Raw genomic sequence first — 15,973 nt, 5'->3', positions numbered from 1 at the left:
TATCAAGGTGTGTCTGTTCTAAATTACAGCTGCAAGTTTGGGTGCTACCTGATCACTTGTGTTCCTGAGATACTATAGCTGTATGCACAAGGAGGCTTTTTTTTAAAAAAACAAACAAAATCCCAACATTTACATGACCACAAAAAGAATCCTTTCCTGGGGCAGAAAGATGAAAAGGCTGCTCTTACTTAAATCTGGTTTCCTGCAGAACTTGTCTGAGACTTCTCTGCATGGGTTGAAAATACAGAAAGCTTTCTTAATCAACTTAATATAAATTATTGCCAGTGTTTTTGTTGTGAGGAGTTAAGATTCTACAAACACCTAGCTTTTATGAAAAATTTTATATTTTTCTTTGAGCAGTGTGTGACTTCTAAAAGGTCTTCCTTTGTAAGCACTACAAACATTGTATAAAGAGTACTTCTACAGGTTGCTTTTCATTTAAAATTTGCTTTCTGCACCATGAAATAAAATTTCATGTGCCCTCTCGTGTCATACTTCTTTTCATGGGATGCTAAATGATAGAAAATAATTATTTAAATTCAGCATGGCCTTGAACTGTTTTATGCAAATTCTCTAGCTGTAGTTGTAGCACAACTCTTTGGACAGCCTTGGATAGTAAATAATTTGTCAGTCTTTCTTTTATGAACCTTGTGTCTAAGGGTCTGCCAGCCTTTCTTCTCTGTGGGTTTTGATCTGTGTTTGTAGATTCCGCTTTTTGTTTTTAGGCTGGCAGATGGCCAGTTATTTATCTGGGCTCATGTGCATTGTGTGAGGCAGAAGCAGGACGTTTTGCATGCTGATATCGTTCACGGGGCATTTGGGGGGCAAAAGGCTGCTCCTGAGCAGAAGCCATTACGTGATGTGTCAGTAGCTCTTGGTCAGGGAACAAAGCCCCTTTTGACATTTCTCTATGTTAAAAGTTATGAAATAACATGAGCTTCATGAACAAACAAGGCGATACAATGCTCCTACTATGAAATAAGCCATAAAATCCATTTCCCCTCCATTTTGAACTCTCCAGAGTTCAAAAATTTGACGCCCTTTTAATGTTTGTCACTGTTACTTACTCCTTTGAATTTCTGCTGTTCCTTGCTTTGCTGTTGTACAGACTTCTGGTGCTGTGCTGGGAGAAAAGGACGAAAGTCTTTTGCTTTTGGAGGAGCTGAATTCACTGGTTCTAATAAATAGTGGATCTGGTGTTGTGGCTTGGTTTGTGGTTCCTGCTGTAGGTTTGGCAGCAAAGCCAAAACCCTGACTAGGCAGGAAGTTCAGACCTACAGAGACGAATCCCAAAGGCAAAATTTCATAGATGAGTGTTCTGTTCACTGTGGCAGTTCCTCAGAGTTTCTGACTCTGTCAACATTATTCTGTGCTGGCAATGGACAACCAGGGATGCAAATGAGGGAATTTTGAAAGAGTGAGGAGGAGGAACAGAAATCTTTAGGAGATGGCTTCAGTTCTACTTAAGTGTGAGGCCATCAAGGACTGGAAACAAATTTTAAAATGCACTTAGTGCTCTATGGAAGCACAACACAATTTGTATGCTCTTATTAGTGCTGTTATTCCTGTCTTAGTGCTGCTTGCTCAGCTATTGCAGTTCACAGTCCCTTGGCAGTACAAGCTTTTATGCAGATACAAAAACTACCCTCAATAAACTACACCTGTTTGGTTCTGCCACTCTCACTGCAGCCAAAAAAAAAAAAAAAAGGGTCAAAGTATCTTCAAGAGAACATGTACATCTTTTTGCTGGTTTCTCCTGCAGTTCTAGTTATATTTCTCTGTTCTCTATTGCTTAGCAGGGCTGCTTTCTAGTATTAAACACTTCCCTTCTGTGTGAGCTGGCTCCCCGTTTATGACTGTAAGCTCACTTCTAAAGATCATTATAAAATATTTCAAATTCATGCAATATTTCCAGATTACAAAGAATGATGGAAAACTTTAACCAGTATCTGGAAGTGCTGCAGCTGAAGCCTCCAGCTATTTTGAGTCAGATGTCTTGGACTATTTCGAGCATATTGCTATATTTACACACAGTTCAGAAAGTTGAAGACTGGCATTGAGGAAAGGCGGTGGATTGGCACTCACAGCTCTTTGCCTGCAGATGGACATGGTATGATACAAACTTTGGGAATTTGTTGAGGGTGCCTGAGCTCTATCTCCGTGCCTGTGCAAAGCTGACATGGGCTTTTATGAGCGTAAGTGTGAAAGATTTGGGGGCCTGCCTTTTGCTCAAAAAATGGCATCCAGTGGCAATATCCCTTTTAGCACCTTTTCAGGCCTTCTGGAAAGTTTCCAAGTGGAAGACTCCCACCTCCTTAATCACGAGAAAACACTGGCTCTCCTCTGAATGTCATTCATTCAAGTGTGCTGACCTGGCCTGACCTTGTTTAGGTTGAGATCTAATGAGCCCACAACCCAAGGTGGTGTGGTAGCTCTCAGCAGGCTTTGCAAATAAGCAAGTGTTCTGTTTTTCTGTGTGCATGTGGTTTAAATTTATCATGTCAATAAACAAGTGTCTCACGTGCTCAAATAGGGACTTTACAATGTTGTAGTTAAGGCTAAATTGTAGCGCTACAAATTGTGATGTCACTTTATAAATATAGAAGGAGACAACCTGGAATATTTATGACATCAAAACAATGAAGTCCTGTTGGTTAGGTTTTTTTAGTTTAAATAATGACATAACACTGAAACGCTTAATCCAAATGGGTCACAAACATCTTCCAGACAAACAGTCACACTAATGGTTTGGGGAAAACAAAATTAAAAACTCAGGCTGTTGATTTAAGGAAAGAAGAGATGCATCAATAGATTAATAAATAATGAATACAGCTAGGATTTAAATTCCAGTCAAAAGTTTGGTTTTATTTTCTTTCAAGTCCCCAGGTTTGGGGGAAGGGGTTTTTTTAATATAAATTGCGATAAAATTACCCTCACTGATAAAATCACCCTCAGCTTCAGGAGGGACTATACCACCAAATGCAGGTAATTTCTGAAGCGTATAAAACCTGAGGTTTTGAAATTAAATCCAGTCTAGGACAGACTGTGGCACATCCTCCTAAATTAATCACGTTGACATGGATGGATAAAAGCACGTTTGGAACTAGAGAAGCTGTGTGAGCTGTTGTGAGGACTCTGTCAGTGCCTGTGCTGGGAGTCTCAGGCAGACACTGATCTATCCAGTTTTCCCTGGGTGATGCTGAGGGCCAGCAGAAGGTACCTCCAGCTGAGTCCTGACCCTTTCCTGCTGGGACAGCCCTGCAGGAGAACCACGCTCTTGTGCCAGACAGCCCTTGGCCCATCCATGCTGGAAACAAACGCTGTTAGGGCTGGGTATTTACGCTGGGACCTACAGGGAGGGAGCAACTTGTTTTGTTTTTAGTGGAGCGGTCAGGGAGAAGGATAAAAAGCTTTTTGATAATGCAAGGAATGTGGAGGGGGAAGGGAAGTTACCAAGATATGCATTTACTGTAAGTATGAAGAAGCAGAGGCCTCTTTATCAGACTGGCTCTAATGATGTGCCACAGTCACTTTATTTGAAAGCTTCATGGCTCACAGAAAAGTAAACAAATTCATTACATTATTTTTAAAAGAAGATTAACTGTAGTGTGTCGTCTGTTGGACAGCTGCTGTAGTAATCTTTTACAAACACTTTATAAATGACCACCCTCAGTGTTTTCTAGGGCTTTGTGTGGCTGGATTGTTATTTTAGTAAGTACCAGGGTGGCTTTTCAAATGAAAACGTTGTTTCCTGTGTAACAATTCAATTCTACCTTCACCATAAATATTATTTTGTTCTCAGCATGAACAATAAAATGTTTTCTATACTACAGCAACATATGTTGCTTTTTTTGCATGTGTTTGCAATGAATGCTTGCTTTTCCATAAAAGTACCTAAAAAGTATTTTAAACAAGAAAAAGCAACTCCGCCTTACTGTCCTACTTCCATTAGTTCTGATTTCTGCTTTCTTAACCTTTCTTCAATCTGTGAAAACACCAAGTTGAAAAGATGAGTCAGAGTCAGTTTAGATGATAGGTGAATTGACACTGAACAAATGTTTAAACCCCAACAGGTGTCTTTGGCAAATAAGATTGCGTTCAGGTATTGCCTTGTTTAACATTCTTTGGTTGAATGTCAGCATGAATAACCTTATTTAGCTCTGTGTCTGGAATTGTGTTTGAAAGCACTCAACTGACACAAATTAATGTAGCACTAAGGATTTGTGAACTTACAAAGTGGTTTTAACCCATCTTGCCATAAAGCAGTTGATCTTCTTGTGCATTCAGGTTTCAGTGACTGGTTCTTTGAATAGGTGAGGGGGGAGCAGGGAGAGGAAGAAGAACATTTCTTTTTCACCCAGTTGGCCTCCATGAGTGTCCCAGGCTCTAGCAGAGGACCTTACCTGGCGAGTACCTTGCTCAGACATCTGGGAATGCCTGGAATGGATCTCATCTTGCTATGGAACAGCATTTAATTTCTACACAGTGTAATCTCAGACTGGATTTTCCAGGATAAACTCAGTGTTTATAGTCAGATAAACTATTTAAAGCACTTCATCTGCATGTGAAATATTTATTTTCATTTGGGATATACTGATGCATATATTTATGGTAATATGGTTTTGGATGTGAATACTAAACTGTTCTATCTGCAAACCTAAAGAAATGTCAGCCTTTGTGAGATGTGTATCTGTGTCTGTTTATTGAAGATTGTGCATGTGTTTCCTCAAGATTGCTAAAGGATCTCCAAGAGGTCTTGGATGAAGGAGGAAGTTGTCACATCTTTGCCCTTGGCATAATCGAGATGAAGCCTCTGCATGGCAGACAGAGGTTTTCTCAGTCCAAGGACACGTGTGGTTACACAACAAACACAAACTGAGGATCCTAAGGAAACCCTACTGCTCCCACTGAAATGTGTTTATGATGAAAAAACATCCAAACCCTCCATGGGTGAAACAGCCTGTGCTGTTCACATGCCCTCCTCACGTGTGAGTGTGGGAGAACAAACAGCACAAGAAGTGTTAGAAATTGTGTTTAATACATATGTGGAAGGTGCTCAGGTTCCTGCAGTGCTCAGAGCAGTATCATCATCTATAGAGGGCAGTTCAACAAATCTCTGGGAGTGCAGCATTTGCAGTTCTGGGAGCTGGGCATAGCAGAGAGGTGATGGAAGTACAGTGAACAGTAAAAATATGAAACCTGAACCTTCTGGTTTAAATATTACCTGTGCCCTTTAATTACATTTATGCATATTTTGTTCATTTTCCTACAGAAAGATAAACACTTCATTTAAATGTTAATTATTCCAGGCTACAAAAGAAGAGGAAGAAGTTATTGCAGAGGAAGAGGAAGAACTTACTCCAGAGGAAAAGAGAAAACTGGAAAGAAAATTAAAAAAAGAACGCAAGAAGAAGGAGAAACAGCTGATGAGGGAAGCTGGAATCCCCATTAAAAAGGTGGAACCCAAAAAGCCATCAGGATCTGAGCGGGCTCTGGCCTATTTAACCAGGTAAGAACAGTAAAACCACTGCAGGTGCTGCCTACAGAAGCAAGCTGTAAACCAGTAACCCAGAACAAGCTGTACCAAGCAATAACACATTAAAGGAAATTGTTGCAGTTAAGTACTAAGTTAATGTTTCATCTCAGTTGACACCCTGGAGGACAGTTGATCACCCCATTGTGTTTCTATTACAGCAACAACAGACCAGAGAAGTTAAGAGTGGTGAAAAGATTTTATAGAAAGGCAGCTCCTGTCCTGAAGATCTTATGGCTGTTATATAAATATCACAGGCTTAGCTGAACTTACAGAGATGAAAGGCACATTGCAAAAAAGATTGCGTTGAGAAAATGAGTTTTGCTTCTTGAGTGTGCTGTTCTAGTCAAAGGACTTCCAGTTCTCTTTATTTTAGCAAATTCCGAGGAGTGGTTAAGCATTACAGAGTCTGAATTTAACCACCTGCAGAATGTTTGGGTATTTGTAGATTAAGATGGGATTTTGCTGCTGTTTTAAAGTTAATAGTATACAATGCCTGATCTTTGCATACCAGAGTGTACAGCAAGTATAGTGGTTTCAGACTGGAAGCAATCCCTTTACCCAATTAGCACACTTATTAGAAGACTTAAAATTCCAGCATAAAGCAAAGTCTATGGCTAAACTAAAGAACTGCATTGAAGTGCTCAGGGTACCCCACAGACAGTAAAGACATCGTGTATAAACAGGAAGATAATGTTTATTTTTTTCCAAACTGCAAAATATACCCTGGCTGTAAGACCTCCAGAAGACTGGCATGTTACAAATAATGGGTTACCATGTGGAATAATTCCAGGGTTGCATCTCTGCTCAAAACTGAAGCATCCAGACTGTCTGAATTGTTACTTACCGCTCGCAGTGGGGAGGGAGGAAATTAATTGCATTCCAGGCAGAGGGACATGTGTATTTTTGTTACATAACCCTCAGCATGCAGCGATAGCAAAATGACAATAATATTTTTGATCTGGAAAACAGCTGGAGCAGTTCACCACTGTTTTGAACTGCAAATGGATTGACAGTTAGCTTTGAACCATCTGCTCAGCCTGCTCTCTGGTATGTGTGCTCTGGTAAATGGTGGATCTCCAGATAATAGATTTCAGGTTTGGAAAGTAAAGGAACAAGCTGTGAGATTTTGCTTGTTATTCCCCTGTTATCTGTATGGATTTTTGCCTCGTTACATGGGAGAATATGAAATTATATTTGAACTAATATTTGAACAAATTTGATTCTAGAGTTTCACTTAACCTGCACCAAATTACCCTGAAATAGAAAACCAGCTCTGTCATTTGGTCTTGTACAGAGTCTATGAATTGTATGTGCAGCAATAGGTTGTGAGGGATTATTTCAGCAACAGACAATTTGAATTTTGTAGACTTAACAGAGGTAGTCATAAATGCTGAACTGCCAAGCAAACATAGCTATAGTCACCATTCTAGCCCCAAATGTGCCTGGACCATCTTGAACCATTATTAGTTATATAAAAACAGCTTAGGCCACTTACACCTCAGACCTTTTTTCAACCCAGCAAGACTGCAAAAGAAATAACTGGATTTAAATGAATGCAAGAAGTAATACACTAGCTGGGGAAGGGAAACGAAAATCCAGGTTCAGGAAAACCATCGCAAGCTCTCCAGCATATTGAGTAGGTGAAGGATTTCAGTCTACATGTTTTTGCAGGGCTACAGGCATGAATAATCTGTGGGAGGATAAAATAAATCTTATAGATGCAAGAGATTAATATAATTGGAAGTAAACAAAAGAGTGCTGTGGGTTTGTGTTTTGCCCCACCCACAATGAAAGCCTTACATGACATAAGTGCGGGTAAGTGAAGTGGCACCTGAGCTGCCTGATGGCATATGTGTCTCCTGTAGGACAGGTGGAACTCGATGTACCATATGATAACTGGAAGTGTCATTTCTATTTATTGAGGGGCTGTTTGCAGCAGGAGGGCACAGCTGTGCCATGCACAGGGTGACTTTCACAAAGCTGTGCCTCGTGCTGTCAGCCGAGGGGAGTTAATGAAGAGAGCACTGAGGGCAGGGAAGGAGGCACACAGTGTGCAGGGTAGGTCTGCTCACTGCATCCTGCTCTTTGTGGTGCTTGCAGAGCAGCCCTGCAGCAGTGCAGCCGGATACCCAGGGCTGCACTGAGGCACTGGCTCCCCTTGGCAGCACTGCCAGCCTGTGCCCCCTCTGCTGGGGTCCCCACTGCTGCCACAGTGTGCCACAAGCTGAGCAGATCTTCCAGTTGTCCAGCTTTGTTATTTGAGTCTAAAAAAAATGGTCCTTAATGCTTTCCAGTCTCCAGAGGGGTCAAATTATCATTTTATTGGAAGGCCATCCTAGCTGGGAGAGGCTTTTGTCACTGTGCACATGGCATGGCCACATGCAACAGCCACTGATGCCAGCTCAAACTGCAGCCCTCAGCTGCTGTATCTGAGGAGCTCAAGGGTCTCCCCTGTGAGCTGGGGGACTTTAACAGCCCAGGATTTTCAGCTCCTTGCTCATTTGAACAAAACCAGGCTGAGCATGACCAGGTTTGCACTCCTGATGGAGGAAAAGCAGCCAAATGACTCTTGGTTTTTCCCCCCTTTCTCACTTTCTCTTGGCCTGTGTGAAAAGGAAAGAAGGAGAGAAAAAAAAGTCTTTGCTTTACCAATTTTTATCTCATCTTTTCCTTGGTTAGATGAGTTCAGGTGGTTCCCAGCACAGTTCTCTTGCAAGGCAGCAGTTGGCAGAGAAAAGTTACTGCTGTCAGATCCCCAGCTCGCCCAGAGAGCAGACAGGAAGATCTGAAGACAGAGAGAGGATTAAAAGTCGGGAGCTGAAGCAGAAAGGTTATAAAACTTTGAAAAGGGAAAAAAAAAAAGTGATATAATGGAAAAACCCCAGAGTGATACTGAACAGAAGAGAAAAACCCCTGTACATTTACTGCAGAGGAATAGGGAAAAGCAGGAGAGACGAAGTATTAGTGGCTAAATAAAGTCTCTTCCTTTTAATGATGACATGCCTTGTTTCTTTATGATGGTAAGTGATGATTCAGATTTAAAGGGAATATTAGATTGACTCATCACTGTGATTCTTGGAAAATCCAGAATAAAAATCCATTCTTTTCTGAGCATTAGGTGACTTCAAGTGTAATGTTGCAATTCTAGAGAATGGTAATTAGGTTTAATTATAACCTAACTGACCTTCTGTGGTGTTAAAATGTTGGCAGAACTTGTTTGTCTTGGCAAGCCACCCTCTCCTAGAAGCTGCTGTTCTTGTGTTTGGCTTGGAAGGTTCATTGCCATATGGATCTGCACATACGGATTTCTCCATCACCCATCAAAGGAATAGAGAGAGATCTGAAAAGACCTCACTAAAGGAATGTGAAATGACAAGATTCATATCATCTGAAGTAGAAATAATAGATAATTTTACCTGGATGTGTGCTGTGAATTACCTAAGCCTTGCGATACTATTTATCATGTACTAAAATATTAAAAATAATGTGCTGAAGTACAAATTTTTTGAAATTATTTATGCCGTACTGTTAGTATATGTCACTTTTTTTATATAGGTCTTATTTTTCTCCTTGCCTAATTTGAATTCAGGCAAGATTCAGAGAATGTCAGAGATTTCTTTAAAGTAAAAAGATGCCTCTAGAATAATACAAACCAAGGGCATGTTACAGAAACAGAAAAGTGAGAGGCAGATTTTCCCATGGCGTGAGGAAATCATCTGACTCTGCAGATCCCAAGGTGGTTTTTGCTGAGTGTGGTGGCAGCACTGCTGACAGCCCTGGACAACCCAGGGCAGTTGTTTATCTGCTGGGTTTGCAGAATGGAAACAGATCGTGGTCCTCAGTCAAACTTTATTACAAACAGTGCCAAGCCTGGGAGATTTTACAGCTGAAAATGTTGTTCTTCCTTTCAAAGAACACAGAAATTCAAAGGTGTTGCTGGAAGCATTTTTTTAATAGTTTGATATTTTTAAATATATGTCATATATTATATAAATTTAGAAATAGAAATGTAGAAAGTATATCAAGTTTTTACTCCTTCTGGAGTAGAGGCCATCTGCAGAAGGGAATCAAGAGGTAGATGAGTGTTCACTCAGAAGTTTCTGATTTTTGAAGGAACTGGGAGAAGCTGGTGTTGGGCTGTAAAGCAGGCAGCAACATTTGAGATTTGTGGCCAGACAGCTCAGATGATGGCCTTTCAGGAAATCACAGACCCATTTATCCAACCCCTCCTGGGGCACGTGGCTCCAGTGGAGGAGCTTCTGCACAAGCACGACCATGCTCATTAATGTTGAAAACCAGTTTCTAATTTTAAAGTACCTCGAGTGGGCTTGTGTCACATTTAGTTTCCTATGTTGATTCATAAAGTTTTGAAGTTGTTTTACTTCTCATGGGTTACTTTTTTAGCCAGGGTCAGTGATGATACTTTTGATACTTGATTCTGAATTTGAGTCATTCTCATTGCTGCTGGCCTACATTGGTATTAATTGCAAACTTGGCACTGGTTTCACCATCAACAGCTTAAGCTCTTAGATATTAAGAGTAACTGATAAACTAGAAATCTAAACATACACAGGTCTTTTTTTTTTTTTTTTTACTTCCAGAGGCTGGGAAGGAAACTGGACTCCTTGGGTTGGATAGCAACTAACATTAGCATTTAATGGCATTTCTCCTTCCCCCACTCTCCAAAATGGAGATAGAGTTTCTTTCCTGATTGGAAGGTGCAGCTTATATCTAAGCTCATCAGTTATCTTGGATTTCATAAAATATTGGAGAACTGCTCAAGTGATGCATCTCAGTTAGCCAGTAACAAAAATGGTGTGTGAACTTAAGAGAAGCTGCTGTAATTAGACACAGCAGTGTTCCTGAATTCCCTTCAACAATTGGAGCTTTAAGGTTGAAAGAGCAGCATTTCCTCAAAGATTAGGGGAATAGTGAAGGGGAATAGTTTTGCTTTAATAATCCCAGGGCTATTTTTTAAAGGTTCTGGGGCAAGCATTAACTATGGATGTAATTAATCTATTCCTACATGCTTTTAGTCATTTTGTCATATTCATTAGTTCTGTAAGAAGCCTCATGAATCCAGAGTCAGATGCAGGATAAATTTGCATTTGGGGTTGTTCTGTTTTACATGAACTTGGGCAGGCGCTTGCTGCTATCTGATTTCAAAGGCTTGCACTTTTCCTAATACTCTAGACATCAGTGAATTTATTTTAGCACTTCTCCAAGTTTCTGTATTGCTTGACTTTTAATTTCTACCAGGGCCTGACCTGCCTCCAAGTGGGATTCCTCTCCTTGACCTAAAGCAGCATGTCTGTAAAGCTGCAGGTTTTCTGTATGATATTAATACTTGGGCAGATCTTCCTCATTTTAAAGGCAGCCACTGTCTCTGTTTGTGGCAAATGAGGCTCAGCTTGCTAAGACTGAGTTACCTTATCATTATCCTACACTCCCTTGTGTAACTTCAGCTACACTGAGTGGCATCTGATGAAGCCACCTCAGTTTGTTTGCAGTTCCCTAGCAGCCCTGACATTACTCACAAGCTCTACAAAGCTCTCTGTTGCAATGCCCACACCTTTCCTATTTTTAGGCTGCCGGTATGCCAGCAGTTATTCTGGTGGGGGTAGGTGGAGGGGGCGAATTCACTCCACAGATTTTGTGCTGCTTAGAGCTATTCTGTTATCATGCTCAAGCATATTATCTTCTGCAGGAGACAAAGCTTGCTGGTATATGAAGCAGAAAAATTGTTCTGCTGTGTTGGAGCTGTTATTAAGCAGTTTTTTAAAATCATTGTATTGCCCCACAGTTCATAAATAATTTCTCCCATCCTGGTGTTTATGTCCTGCTTGTGGCTGTGTTGGGTTTCTCAGTCTCACTGCCCCTCCAGTGATGCAGCACATCCATGATCCTTCCTCTCCTACTGCTCCTTCCAGTCCCTGATGTGCTCTGTTGCTCTGCTTTGAACTTCTGTGCCTGTGGTCCTTCTGGAAATGCAACACCTGGAAACAAATGTGATTTTACTGGAGCTGCCTTGCAGCACCACACAGAAGGGGCTGAGGGTCTGTGATTCCTCCCTGCTCCCTGTCACTCTGGCTTTGCGTTGTGGGCAACAGCACTGGATTAATCTTTGAGCCGTAGAATGTTGAGATTCCACATTGAATTTTCTGAACAATAAATGATTTTTTTTCCTCCCCTCAAACTATTACTGAGTTTTGAGTTAATGACAGTGTTGGCATAAATATACCACTGCAGCTGTAACACATTTTTCAGGGTTTCTCATCCTGCTTCAGCCTAGCTGCAGCAAGTCAGATACGCTCCTGTTTCAGAGTTGGCTTTATGATACTCATTTCCAGGTGTTAGTGTTCTCATTATCATCTGATTATTCAAACTGTACATTTAGGATTCTGTGACTGTCACATTACACTCTCAGTAACAGCACCATACAGCTGCTGCCTGTTTAATCAAGATGTCTGGTGGCAGCCTGAATTGATGATTTTCATTCCCTGTGATGGAGTCATTGACTTCTGGATTCACTTTTCTGTATCTTGATGGCAAGTGATATGTAGATATGTCTTGGAGACATGCCAGTGTTTTTCTAACCCCCACATGACATCCACAGGATGTCAGATTCTGCAGAAATTGCTTTTAAACTGTTATTAACTTCTTGCTGGGTTACCTGCTTTTTCTGGTTCTAATATAACAATTTCACTGCTTTACAAGAAGCACATGAATATCTTAATTTAGTGAGAGCATGCAGATTACTGCTCCTTATCTATATCTCTGGTCTTTTTCCACTTGTAAATAATAAAGCCATCCAGAGTGAGTGAGCCAGACTTTGTGTGAGGAGTGCATACCAAAAGAAAGATCTTCCATTCAAATCCAGTTTTGCAATGCAGATGTTGAAGAGATGCCTGCACTGGCACTGAACAGAAGACGGTGCTTGTGCAGGAATACTTGGGTCTGGAAACTGAATAACCAGGTTAACACTCAGATGAGCCTGAATTAAGAAGTTGTGGCTCTCTGCAGATGAGCTCAGGCACAGCCTGGTGCTGATTTATAAATGACACCACTTCCAGAGCCAGAGCAGGCACCAAGGCTTCTTGAGCTGCTGCTGAAGATAAACTTGTCAGTTCAAGGTAATGCTGGTAAATAATAGAATCATTTACTACACAAGTCTAAAAACAGCAACCATAAGAAAGAACAACAACAACAAACCCCTTTTAAGTGGCTCAGAGCCAATCTTAGCTATTTTTACCAAGAATTTCTGGGAAGAAAACAAACCTTAGCAATATATTTTGGGTATCTGCAATACTGTCCTGGAAATGCTCCAGATGGACACAATCACTTTGTAAAATAATTTCAGTCTAATAATCTTTAGCAAGTCCTCTCCACAGTCATGGATTGAATTATGAAGATCCTAGGTACTTACAAATGTTTTTGGATGTATTTTGTTATTTCCAGCTTGTTGGATAAGCAGCTCTGGTTTCTAGAGACAAAAGAGGTGTTTGGGAGGTTCTGATATGTCAGATTCTAAGAATTTTAAGCTTAGTTATACCTGGAAGTTCTGTGATGTTGCAAGTATTTCTGTGGTATTTTCAGCTCATTCAAAAGTAAGTTTTAGAAACATCAATGATTGCATGATTTTCCAGCCAAATTAGTAAATGCCTATGATGCAACTCATTCAACTGAGCTTTGGAAGAGCAGCTGGACTAACACAACTTTCCCTGAACCAAGCCTTTTATGGTTTAGCTATTAATATTATCCTGGATAAAGTACTTTTCTGTAGGGAGTGGGTTAGGAATAGCTTTCTTACCCCTTTGATAAGCACTAATATATGGCTTGAGTGGAGAAAGAAAGGGAAACTTAGGTCCATGGTAAATTTTCCTCAGCTGGAATCAGTAGCTGCTCCATCCTTCAGAATCTGCTCATTGTCCTATTTAGTTTATGCAGAGGAAAGAGATTTCTTTTCTAATTTCCATAACCATAAATGGTAACTAAATTTAACAAAGGAAGAAAAATGGAATAGGGAACTCTAATCCTGCTTTATGGCTCTAAATAAAATTATTTGTCTTTCTAAATCTTTGAATTAATTTTACAGAAGGTCACAAGTACGCCTCTCAAAGCATATTTCAGTAAAAGCTACAGAATGATTTACTTTGGAACCTTCTCTCTCTTTGCACTTCTACCATTTTTTCAGTGTGAAACAAAGCTGTCAAAATATTTGCTTGGGCATTTTGTTCAAACATTCTCATATGGAAATAGTGTATTTAATAACATCATTAACATGAATTCACAAATCCTTTCATCTGGCATCTATCATTTTCAGGATCAACTGAAAAATACCTGACTGCTCAGCCCTGTCTTTAAAGAGATTTATATATGTTTTTTTTAAATATTCTGTCTCTCTCTCCTCCCTGCCATAGTAGTGATCATTTGCTTTTCCATAATACCTTTCCTGCTAGCAAATCACAACTGTGTTTTGATAAATAAAAGTATTTGACACTGATTTATTTACTCTCATTATGACAGCTTTTGAGGAAGTGTTATGTTACCCCATTTTTCAGGTGATAAATTAAACAGTGATGACATTTGTGACTCACCAAAGTCCCCGTACTGCCCAAAGGTCTCCTTTCAGAGAAGTGAGATGAGGGAAAGAAGATTTCACTTTCTTCTCATCTGAGCACAGGCTCTGTTTTCTTTGGCCCTGTACCAATGTCTGCTCCCAACAGACCTGCAGAATTTTTCTCAGTTCCCTCTTTGAAAGTGAAGTTTGCATGGATTTTCTTCTGTAGTGACATCCCAAGGCAGTCCTGAAGGCCACTGGTCTCTGGTGGGCATGCAGGGTTAGTGGATTCATATTCCAAACATTTCCATAGCTATCTTGGGAGAGGTTTCTGCCTTCCATGGTTCTGCCTTCCTGGTATTGCTGCAGGTGAGCAGAGCAGCTTCATTCCACAATTGCTGCTGATAAAACCAGGAACAAAACCAGGAACAAAATAAACCAGGAACAAAAACTCCCAAGTCTGCCATGGATGGTACTTGTGCCATGTATGGCATCTTAAGTGCCATGGTGGCAGTCAAGAGGACTTGCATGCCTGAGGAGGCTTCCAGTGCATTCTTGGTGAATTGTTTTGGGTTTTTTTTCCCAAAATTTAGTTTGCTTTTATTTACTGATAACTCCATCAATAGGACAGTTTAAACTTTTAAAAATATTCACATATATGTTGTCACAACGGTCAGTTGTGTTAGCAGTACTTAACTGCTGGACTGTAAAGTACTTCCTCAGATGGAGAAAATTAGATTACATGTATTGAATCCTCAAATATTCGTATAAAAATAGTTAAGGTTTCTTTGTCTGATTCTTTTTCCCGTAAAATAGCATCTTGATTTCCAAACCTGGTTAAGGAAATTTAATGTCTCCTTTTTAATAACTCATTTCCAGTAAAATAAAATTTGGTATAAATGAATTTTCTTAACAGTTTATTAAATGTAGCCATTAGATATTTATCGCTGAGATACGGCTTTCATCTTTCCATAGTATTGTACAAAAGAGATTGCATCTAATTGAATAATTAAGCAGCTTTAATATATTATTTCATCTGATATTACTTTCAGAAACCTTGTGAGAGATATTAGGGAGATTCAGAAGTCTTTAATAACGGACCGGGCGGCTTCAGGACTGTATGCTGACAGTAAGGAGACATCTTCCCTCCTCACTGAAGTGCTCAAAACCTCACACAAGCACTTTGATCTTTTCCATTTGTCTTTGGGGAGAATTCAGCACTCTTCAGGTCAAGTAAAACCAGAATAATTAAAATAATCCATTTCACGTATAAGTATTACAACAAACTACCTCTTGATATTTTTTTAACTAAAAGCAGATGGCAGGGGTTATTTACTTTATTTTGGGAATATTTCATTTGCAGGGAGGTTGCATTGAAGGATTGTGAGGCACAGCTTTTTCTCCCAGTTTCTCAAGTCTGCTCTCCCCTGGCTCTCCAAACTCCTGCCTACTCCTGGCTCCAAGCCCAGGCATCCCATCCTTAACCCTCCTTCTGGCTTTGAGAAAAGGCATTTTGTGCTCACCCATCCTCCTGCATTCAGACTAGGTTCTTGACATGGCAGAAATGCAAAAGGGAATTTTTATGTTTTCTATGTGTCATAAAATTCAGATCTTGGAGAATTAACACCACTACTCACTTCCTCAAACACATTCAAACTATTCATCCAGTGCCCAAATACTCTGGTACTGGTGAGGAGTTTCGTAGCTCTAGGGAATCATTTAGACTAGTCAGCCAAAGCCAAAATTAAAATTTAAAATGCAGTTGGCAATGATTATTAATCAATTAGCTCCAGGGAGCTGTCAAGGCTTCCTAACCAGAGTTAGAATAACAAGAAATATTTTTGAAATAATAAAACTAGATCCTTAATAAAACTTGT

At 40.1% G+C, this 15,973-nt stretch overlaps 1 protein-coding gene across 4 annotated transcripts in view; it reads left to right on the top strand.

Annotated features, from left to right (window-relative positions):
- C17H7orf50 (chromosome 17 C7orf50 homolog) overlaps nt 1-15,973 on the top strand; it is a 118,314-nt gene that overhangs the window by 88,192 nt on the left and 14,149 nt on the right. For all 4 annotated transcript variants that reach the window (XM_063413991.1, XM_063413993.1, XM_063413992.1 and 1 more), the window contains one exon: nt 5,310-5,509. In XM_063413991.1, coding sequence (XP_063270061.1) covers nt 5,310-5,509 — 200 coding nt within the window. The remainder of the gene's footprint in view (nt 1-5,309; nt 5,510-15,973) is intronic.

This window comes from Prinia subflava, chromosome 17, assembly GCF_021018805.1.
Source record: "Prinia subflava isolate CZ2003 ecotype Zambia chromosome 17, Cam_Psub_1.2, whole genome shotgun sequence".
NCBI classification, from domain to species: Eukaryota; Metazoa; Chordata; class Aves; order Passeriformes; family Cisticolidae; genus Prinia; species Prinia subflava.
Note: the sequence above shows the minus strand (reverse complement) of the source record. Positions and strands in the feature narration are given on the sequence as shown.